General features: G+C 44.0%; 1 protein-coding gene across 1 annotated transcript; it reads right to left on the bottom strand.

Moving 5' to 3' along the window:
* Positions 1-1,857: 1,857 nt before the first annotated feature.
* On the bottom strand, positions 1,858-8,531 carry LOC308695622 (uncharacterized protein; the record flags this gene model as incomplete). Its single annotated transcript, XM_081373807.1, has 3 exons — positions 7,187-8,531; positions 7,079-7,150; positions 1,858-1,887 (listed from the first exon to the last, which is right to left on the bottom strand). The coding sequence occupies exons 1-3, from the start codon at positions 8,108-8,110 to the stop codon at positions 1,858-1,860; spliced, it is 1,026 nt and encodes a 341-aa protein (XP_081229933.1). The 5' UTR covers positions 8,111-8,531.
* Between the last annotated feature and the right edge of the window lie 2,279 nt (positions 8,532-10,810).

Here is a 10,810-nt window from a genome sequence, read left to right as displayed (position 1 = left end):
TCAACGCCGATCACAGCTTCCGGGTGTCAGAGGGTTCACATTTAATCGGATTTGATTATTATATAATTTTTTTTTGACACATTCACTAGATTTTTTTTTTTTAGATTTTAAGTAGGCTATATTAAAGAGATAGTTAATCCGAAAATGAAAATGTTGTCATTAACTCAACCTCACTCTTATTTCAAACCTGTATGAGTTTCTTTCTTATGCTGAACTCAAAATAAGATATTTTAAAAGAACGTTGGTAACTAGACAGTTGACGGCACCCATTGTCTTCCATAGTAGGCTAAACCCCCCCAAAATAGAGATTTTATTCAACTATTCATTTTCTTCTGTGTGGGCCATGTGAGTTCATGCAGGGGGGCAGCGTTTTTATATTATGTTGAGGCTTCCCCGGGCGCCGCCATTGGCTATCAGACCATCACCTGCTGTTAGCATCCCATTGACTCCCATTCATTTTGGCGTCACTTTGACAGCGAATAACTTTACATCTGAGGCGTTTAAAGACTCCATTTGTCCATTATTTATTTCTAAAGAAATACGAAAATGTATAAAAGGCTCCATTACCTTGTATCTTACGTTATGGCCCCGTAGAAGCAGTTTTTGTAAAAATAGGCTAACGATTGCGTCATAACCACGCGACTCTCTGTCGCACAGTAGAGAATTACCGTATGGACAGGAGGAGAAGCTCGCGGGCAATCGGGGGGACGTGGAGGCAAAATGACAAAATAATGAATCAGAATACTTAGCAAAAGTTACTCCTGCTGCTAGCTCATGGACAGCTCCTACTCACACTCTCCGTCTCTGCAAGTTTCGGAAGGGAATGATTCAGATTTCGCTTGGCACAGCTACTAGAAGACAGACGGGTTGCTCACGTCACATCTACGTCGTCAGGCTCAGTTTGAGTCTGCGCAGTACGCTCGACCATCAGGAAGTTAGTGCCTCTAATTGACTTCACTTGTCTCCGTTGAATCCAATGGGGTCGCTGTGTCCAGTTTATATACTGTCTATGAGTTCATGTAGTGTAACAGCGCAGCGCTTCTGGGGTTGTACGTCAGAACGTAGGCTCACTATTGGCCGACCCTGGTCATGTGTGTGATGCTGGCCAATAGTGAGCCTACGTTCTGACGTACAACACATTTTTGTCGTTATTTTTGTTGTTTTTTTTGCGCACAAAAAATATTCTTGTCGCTTGATAAACTTAAGGTTGAGCCACTGTTGTCACTTGGAGTATTTTAACGATGTCTTTACTAACTTTTCTTGGATGGCAGATATCGATTACCTATAGCAGCCTATGAAGGGGTGAGCCAGCTCTCAGATTTCATCAAAAATATCTTAATTTGTGTTCTGAAGATGAACGAAAGTCTTACGGGGTTGGAACAACATGACTGACAGAATTTTCATTTTTGGGTGAACTAACCCTTTAATAGGTGATGATTATGTAAGGAGGGAATTCCCAAGAGTTTTTTTCCCCTCACAAACAATGCGCCCCAGCATTCAGTTTATGTAAAAGAGAGAGTGACTTTAAAGAAATGTGTGCTGACATGCAACACAAATTCACTCCTGACTTGCCTGTGGTTCTGGGTTTCAGTAATGATAACAACAAACTGTCACGCAGAGGATGGAGCTGATTGTCTTAGTAACTTGAAGCGTTTTGCTCTTGGCACTATAGGGGAAGTGTCCTGAGGAGCATTATTTCTTAATCTGTTAAAGTCACCATGAAATAAAAATATACTATTGTTTTAAATTGAATATTTACATTGTATTATAAATGTTTTATCCGTGCATTATATATATATTTTTAAACATGTGCCCCTGTAATCTTTAATTAAAATAACTTCTCCTCCCTCTTGCAGCTCATCTCTTCTGGCGTGAGGGCGGGGCAACCTGTCAATCACATGACATCACAGCAAAAGCAAACCACAACCATCCAGTCAATTCCCCATGGGCAAAATCAAGTCCCGCCCTACATTTGTTCTCCGGGAAGCCGTTTTACATCACAACAAAAGAATTGCAATTTCTTCATTGCAATTTATGTTTCATGACGATTTATCTGGATATCATTTAGCAATATCATTCATTATTGCCAAAATCATTATTTCCTCTGAAAAGCAGACTCACCAAGATTCAAGCATATTCTATGATAATATTAATGCAAATCACACATTATTTTGTTTTCTTTCATTAAAAAGCAACTGGAAAAAACAATGAGATTAAGTAAATTATGGTCATTTTTTACAGGTATAACAAAGCAAAATAAAAATCTTTCCAAGCCCCTGTAACCTGCATAAATAGCACATGTGGTTGGGAAACAGTGCAGTAAACAGAGGGCTAACAACATACTTCACTTCTGGGCATAACTGGGGAAAGTACGCAAAGTGACATTGGAAATATATCGAGACATTTTATACGTCATGTTTATTGCTAAATGTTGTTTTGAGAACTAAATACAGATGTTGCTGTAAATTCTTTCTATTCACAGAGAAAATAAAACCCCTATTACTACATCAGCTGTATCCATATCACACACTGACTTTCAATGGTCAATATATCATGATAAAAAAAATAATTCAATTTTTCTTCTCAAGCAAAAGGGCATGAAAATGACATTTCTCGTTTGTTTAGGCAACATTTTGACTTAATATGAATAGAAATACATTCATATAAAACACGAATGAGAATTTTTTTTTTTTTTAAAGAACTCACTACCATCTGCTGGTGAATTTAATAACCACCTCAAGTCTTAATTGCGCCATCTAGTGCCGCAGTGGGATTTCTCGGGGATCCTGATGGATAACAGCAGCCTTAGAGACTGCATGTCTGTTTTTTTGTTTTGTTTTTGTTTTTTCACCCCTAACATTTCCACTTTCCATCAGCAAAATGTAAAACAAAGACACTCAGCCACTTGGGAAAAAGCACGTTTCAGGTGAAATTAGTGCAAAAGTGGAGGAAAAATATGGTAGGCCTATTTAATTCCACATTAATAAAATACATGTCACAAAGTGTTCTTTTGATATATTATTATTGTTTTTCTTAGACCAATGCTCAAAAAATTGTGCAAAAGTAGATACATTTACACTCTGACAAGGTATTTAGGGAACCTTTTACCACAACATGTCGGTAGATACACTATGTAACTTTTGGCCCTCTAGCGGTTAAAAAACAAAGCTGCATGCATTTTGTGGCAGAACATTGTTTTGGTTGCGCTTCGGCTCTCCATTACTGCGGATTAACATGACCCTTAGATAATGATTTTTACACACTCTAAAAAAACAATGGGTTAAAAACAACCCAAGGGCTGGGTAAATAGGACAGAACACATGTCGGGTTAATTTTACCCAGCAAATTAGGTTGTTTATTTAACCCAGCATAATGGGTTGCTTCATTTTTACTATAATTTTAGCTTATTTTTCACTTCACATGTATCAATGTTTTTTTGTTTTTTTTTTAATAGGCTACTCCGCAACCACTGGTTTGCATGATAACATGATAATTCCTTTATTTTTTTTAATCATATTTTACAGTGTAGCATATATACAGTGCTATGCATAAGTTTAGACACCCATGCTAAAGTTGACTAAAAAGAGGAATAAAAAAATCATCTTTTGGAAATTGCACTTAATGCCTTAATAAAAAAAATTAGGAAAAATCCAACCTTTAAGGACACCAATTTTCTTTGTGAATGAATAATGTATCAAAAATAAATAAATGTTCTTCCTTAAAATACAGGGTGCATAAGTCTGGACATCCCTATGTTAAATTCCCATAGAGGCAGGCAGATTTTAATTTTTAAAGGCCAGTTACTTCATGGATCCAGGATACTATGCATCCTGATAAAGTTCCCTTGGCCTTTGGAATTAAAATAGCCCCACATCATCACATAGCCTTCACCATACCTAGAGATTGGCATGGTTTTATTTCAGTTAGCCTAAAAGCTGGTTTGATTTGCTGATTTGCATTGAGAGATGATCTTGGAAAGTACTCCATGCCAATCTCTAGGTATGGTGAAGGCTATGTGATGATGTAGGGCTATTTTAATTCCAGAGGCCAAGGGAACTTTATCAGGATGCATAGTATCCTGGATCCATGAAGTAACTGGCCTTTAAAAATAAAAATCTGCCTGCCTCTATGGGAATTTAACATAGGGGTGTACTCACTTATGCACCCTGTATTTCAAGGAAGAACATTTATTTATATACGATACATTATTCATTCACAAAGAAAATTGGTGTCCTTAAAGGTTGGATTTAAGGACACCAATTAAGGCATTAAGTTCAATTTCCAAAAGATGATTTTTTATTCCTCTTTTTAGTCAACTTTAGCATGGGTGTCTAAACTTATGCATAGCACTGTATATAATGTTTAATGTATATTGCCTTGATTCAAGCTTGTTTAACAAATATAAGTAAAAATGAAACATTTAGAAGTAATTCAAGTGTAATTACGAGAATAAAGTCGTATTGCTACGACTTTATTCTCGTAATTTTGACTTTATTCTTAAAATATTACGCCTTTTATCTTGTACTGCTACCACTTTATTTATAGACTTTATATATTTATTACAACCCAATTAACTTCACCATAAGCCATAAAGCATAATGAGGGAACCTTGTGTTCCCTCATTGTCTCGCTTTACATATGTGTGTGAAACCTGCAAACCTTTGTGTCCCGTGTCCTATGTTGATGATTACATGATCTGTCTTTGATTATTTAAAAAGTAATTTCTTAATTAAATTGCCTTAACTTTGAAAACAGTGAATTTCTGTCACGATCCACACTTAGTGAAACAAAGGAAGAACCAATAGCGGTATAAGATTTATTAAGGGTAATCCAAAAGCAATGGTCAAGTCCAGGCATGGGTCAAAAACCGATAAAGCAATCCAAAACACAAGGAACAGGAACAGGCAGGAAACGGACACAGAAGTGGCGTGAAATACAACAAGGACTCCGTGACAAACACTAAACAGGCAGGGTATTTATACACAGGGAAATGACAATGATAATGGGAAACAGGCTGAGTGCAATGATCAGTAATAAGGGACAGCTGAGTGCAATGAAAAGACAAGGATCATGGGGAATGTAGTTCAAGAGTGTGCTGGACACCGTGAGGAAGGAGGACATCTAGTGGTGACCCAAGGAACATAAACCAGACACTGTGACATAACCCCCCCTCTACGGAGCGGCTACCAGACGCTCCAAGACATAACAAAAAACGAAACCCAACAAAAGTCCAGGAGGAAGGTGCAACGGTGGAGGATCAGGGGAAGGGATGGAGGGCCAGGACCATGGAGGGGAACAGAAACAGGGGTGATGACTTAGCAGGGGGCCAGGGCAAAGCAGACGGCCCATCGGGCGGCCATGGCGAAGACGACCCTTCGGGCGGCCATGGCGGAGACTTTCCCTCGGGCGGCCAGGGCGGAGACTCTCCCTCGGGCGGCCAGGGCGGAGACTTTCCCTCGGGCGGCCAGGGCGGAGACTTTCCCTCGGGCGGCCAGGGCGGAGACTTTCCCTCGGGCGGCCAGGGCGGAGACTTTCCCTCGGGCGGCCAGGGCGGAGACTTTCCCTCGGGCGGCCAGGGCGGAGACTTTCCCTCGGGTGGCCAGGGCGGTGTCAACAGTCCATCGGGCGGCCAGGGCGGAGACTTTCCCTCAGGCGGCCAGGGCGGTGTCAACAGTCCATCGGGCGGCCAGGGCGGAGACTTTCCCTCAGGCGGCCATGGCGGTGAAGACCCCTCGGGCGGCCAGGGCGGTGTCAACAGTCCATCGGGCGGCCAGGGCGGAGACTTTCCCTCGGGCGGCCACGGCGGTGAAGACCCCTCGGGCGGCCACGACGCAGGAACTGGAACTGGCACCAACGGCTCAGGCACTGGAACTGGCACCACCGGAACTGGCACTGGAACTGGCCCCACCGACTCAGGTTCAGGAACAGACACAGACTCCGGCTCAGGAACTGGAACATACACAGACACAGACACTGGCTCCGGCTCAGGAACTGGAACATACACAGACACTGGCTCCGGCTCAGGAACTGGAACAGACACTGGCTCCGGCTCCGGCACTGGAACAGACACAGACACTGGCTCCGGCTCCGGCTCTGGAACATACACAGACACTGGCTCCGGCTCAGGAACAGACGACACTGGCTCCGGCTCAGGAACAGACGACACTGGCTCCGGCTCAGGAACAGACGACACTGGCTCCGGCTCAGGAACAGACGACACTGGCTCCGGCTCAGGAACAGACGACACTGGCTCCGGCTCAGGAACAGACGACACTGGCTCCGGCTCAGGAACAGACGACACTGGCTCCGGCTCAGGAACAGACGACACTGGCTCCGGCTCAGGAACAGACGACACTGGCTCCGGCTCAGGAACAGACGACACTGGCTCCGGCTCAGGAACAGACGACACTGGCTCCGGCTCAGGAACAGACGACACTGGCTCCGGCTCAGGAACAGACGACACTGGCTCCGGCTCAGGAACAGACGACACTGGCTCCGGCTCAGGAACAGACGACACTGGCTCCGGCTCAGGAACAGACGACACTGGCTCCGGCTCAGGAACAGACGACACTGGCTCCGGCTCAGGAACAGACGACACTGGCTCCGGCTCAGGAACAGACGACACTGGCTCCGGCTCAGGAACAGACGACACTGGCTCCGGCTCAGGAACAGACGACACTGGCTCCGGCTCAGGAACAGACGACACTGGCTCCGGCTCAGGAACAGACGACACTGGCTCCGGCTCAGGAACAGACGACACTGGCTCCGGCTCAGGAACAGACGACACTGGCTCCGGCTCAGGAACAGACGACACTGGCTCCGGCTCAGGAACAGACGACACTGGCTCCGGCTCAGGAACAGACGACACTGGCTCCGGCTCAGGAACAGACGACACTGGCTCCGGCTCAGGAACAGACGACACTGGCTCCGGCTCAGGAACAGACGACACTGGCTCCGGCTCAGGAACAGACGACACTGGCTCCGGCTCAGGAACAGACGACACTGGCTCCGGCTCAGGAACAGACACCACCGGCTCAGGAACAGACGACACTGGCTCCGGCTCAGGAACAGACACCACCGGCTCAGGAACAGACACCACCGGCTCAGGAACAGACACCACTGGCCCAAGAACAGGAACAGACATCACCGGCTCAGGAACAGACACCACCGGCTCAGGAACAGACACCACCGGCCCAGGAACAGACACCACCGGCTCAGGAACAGACACCACCGGCCCAGGAACAGACACCACCGGCCCAGGAACAGACACCACCGGCCCAGGAACAGACACCACCGGCTCAAGTGTGTGCGTAGCCCACACACACCACATGGCTGTGGCCATAATGGCCAGTGTCGCGGTCACTGAGGGCTCAGGAACAGACGCCACTGGCTCAGGCTCAAGAACAGACACCACCGGCTCAGGCTCAGGAATAGACACCACCGGCTCAGGCCCAGGAACAGACACAGGCTCGACGGCGGCCATCTTGTCCGAAGACACAGGCTCGGCAAGCATGACGTGAACAGGCTCGGCGGCGGCCATCTTTTCCGAAGACACCGGCTCGGCAGGCTTGACGTGAACAGGCTCGGCGGTGGCCATCTTGTCCGAAGACACAGGCTCGGCAGACGTGACGTGAACGCTCTCGGCGGCGGCCATCTTGTCCGAAGACATAGGCTCGGCAGACGTGACGTGAACATTCCTGGGTGTTTCTAGGATCTTTAGTAGCGTTGAAAAATAATCAAACAATGTTCCAGTGGCCATCTCCTCAGGGGACACCAGCTCCGCGTCGGCCATCTTGTCCGAAGACACAGGCTCGACAGACGTGACGTGAACAGACTCTGGATCGGCCGCCGTGACATGAACAGTCTCTGGATCAGCAGACGTGTTCCTTTTCCCTCTTCTCCGTCCACGACGCCGAGATGGTGGTTGCGGTCCGTCCCTCACGAGCCCAGGGTCGAAGGGGGGCCATGGTGAAGAGCGCTGTTGGATCTCCACTCGACCACCTCCTCCTCTGCGACCACCCCGGGTCCCACGAAAAATAACTAGGCGGGTTCCCTTAAAAAATTCTCTCCTCTCCAGTTCGGTGGCTGGGGAAGAGAAGTTTGAACTCATACTGCTGGTTCTTGTTTGACGGAGTCCTTCTGTCACGACCCACACTTAGTGAAACAAAGGAAGAACCAATAGCGGTATAAGATTTATTAAGGGTAATCCAAAAGCAATGGTCAAGTCCAGGCATGGGTCAAAAACCGATAAAGCAATCCAAAACACAAGGAACAGGAACAGGCAGGAAACGGACACAGAAGTGGCATGAAATACAACAAGGACTCCGTGACAAACACTAAACAGGCAGGGTATTTATACACAGGGAAATGACAATGATAATGGGAAACAGGCTGAGTGCAATGATCAGTAATAAGGGACAGCTGAGTGCAATGAAAAGACAAGGATCATGGGGAATGTAGTTCAAGAGTGTGCTGGACACCGTGAGGAAGGAGGACATCTAGTGGTGACCCAAGGAACATAAACCAGACACTGTGACAATTTCTGGTTCCCAGCATGCTTTGCATACTGGATAAGAAGAATAAATGTTGAAATGAAGTAAATAAATTAAATTAATTAATTAATTACTTTAAATTGTGTTTTAGTAAAGGGAAAAGCTTAGCGTTTAATGCCATTTGACATTTAAAAAAGTTTCTGTCATGCATGTTGAGATGTTTCTGTTAAATATTTGTGGTTACCACTTTGCTGAAGAGAAGTGCTTGTGGTTTGTGGATGGTTTGGAACAACTTTTTGAGAAATCAATGTAAAAAAAAAAAAAAGGAAAAAAGAAAAGAAAGAAAAAAACATGTTACAGTGTTTATGCTTAAGTTCCTGTAACTCAGTTAAGTTTGTTGGTTTAAATATTTCATTACAAGTCGTCATAACTCAAAAAGATGAATGCCAACTGTTGCACTTTTTGGGGTGTAAAGGAAAGAGAACACATCTCCAAACATTTCATGTGTAAAATGGCAGTTCAATCAAACAAAACTTCATGAAAAAAAAGCAGTTTTATAGGTTTACGAGTTCTCCATTCATACAAAGGTCATTTAATCTTAATTCGTTTATGGTGTGTATGGGTAGACCTCCCACACCATAAATAGGACGGACTTGAAATTTTATCAAAGAAGAAGAAGTTGTGGTTTGGTTGGTTGTGTCTCATTTGTGACTAGCATACTGATTCACTTCTCTTCATAGTAAGGAATGCAGAAGATGGCAATCAGTCAACTTCTGCTAACATTAGATTTAGGATTCTTTCTTTTCACCAGCTCCCAAACCAGACAAAACACCCAAACAGATTATCAAGCTACTTTGGGTAAGAGAGAGAAACAAATCTTATTTATCATACCATGATGTGGTGCTAGATGCTTGTGAGCATACTTGAAATAAATCTAATGCTGTATGACTTAATCTTTTGAAGATCTGTGATGTTTCTTATAACCATTGATTTAAACAATCTCTTGATAAATGAATGTGCTTTTTATTTATCATCTGCATCCTTTATTTCAGCTCGTTCTTCTCTGAGAGCATTGGATTTAACATTGCAGAAGATCTAGCATGTTTTACCAAAACCACAGTCCAGAAGTTGTAAGAAGAGGGAATGGGATGGAGTATTACAGTGACGGATTTTGTAGAAGGAGCAGTGAAGAGAAGACGCTCAAGGTCACCCTGCTTGGCTATAAGGTTATGGAGGAAAAGACAAAGTTCACAGTAAGGAGTTAGTTATGCATGCTCTTTTCACTACATATATAAGTCTGTTGTTGCTATTTCAATTGTTTAATACTTACTTTTTAAAGGATATAGTTCACCCCAAAATCTATTACTCACCATCATGTTGTTCCAAACTTTAATGACTTTGTTTCTTTAATGGAACACAAAAGGAGAAATTCTTAATAATGTGCCATTTTTGGCAAGCAATTTAATAAAAGAATGTGGCATCATTTACTCACCCTCAAGACAGGTTGTTACAAACCCATAAGACTTTCGTTAATCTTTGAAACACAATTAAAGATATTCTTTTATGAAATACCTAAGAGATGTCCGCCCCTTCATTGAAACCCCATTGAGTAACCAAAACCAGTTCAAAAAGTTCTTAAAAACATTGAAAACATAATCCATATGAATCGAGTCGTTGCTTGGCAAATATGAGGGTGAGGAAATGATGACAGAATTTTGTTTTTTTGGGTGAAATATCCCTTCAATTAGAGACATTGAATCTTATATGGGAACAGATGGAAAATTACACTGTATCTGTTATGAGTCAAATGGAGTTTTTGGTGATAAAGAGGACATGATGTTCTCTTTCTGCACATTTTAGGTCTACAAGATCTTAGTGAGGCGAGCGCCCGACGAGAGCTGGCACATTTTTAGACGGTACACAGACTTCTCTCGACTACATGACAAGGTCAGGCACAGGTGACTCATGTCAGCTGACCAGGCAGTGTTGGAGATTTGCTCACTTTTTCCTCAGTATTTCCTTCTTTTAGATATGAATGACTTTGTCTTTATGTGTATCTTCAGCTGAAGGAGATTTTTCCTGCGTTTAACTTTGTCCTACCACCCAAGCGTTGGTTCAATAACTTCGATGCTGAATTTCTAGAAGAGAGACAACTGGGCCTACAAGACTTTCTACAGCACCTGGCTGCTCAAAAATACCTGAGAAATAGGTACTTATGACATTATGCTTTGTTCAGAAACAGCCTTCGAAACAATTGTCATCATTTACTGGCCCTCATGTCCTTCCGAACCTGTCTGCAGAACAGAATATATTTTGAA

The sequence above is a fragment of the Scardinius erythrophthalmus genome, assembly GCF_964197995.2.
Source record: "Scardinius erythrophthalmus genome assembly, chromosome: 9".
Lineage (NCBI taxonomy): Eukaryota > Metazoa > Chordata > Actinopteri > Cypriniformes > Leuciscidae > Scardinius > Scardinius erythrophthalmus.
Note: the sequence above shows the minus strand (reverse complement) of the source record. Positions and strands in the feature narration are given on the sequence as shown.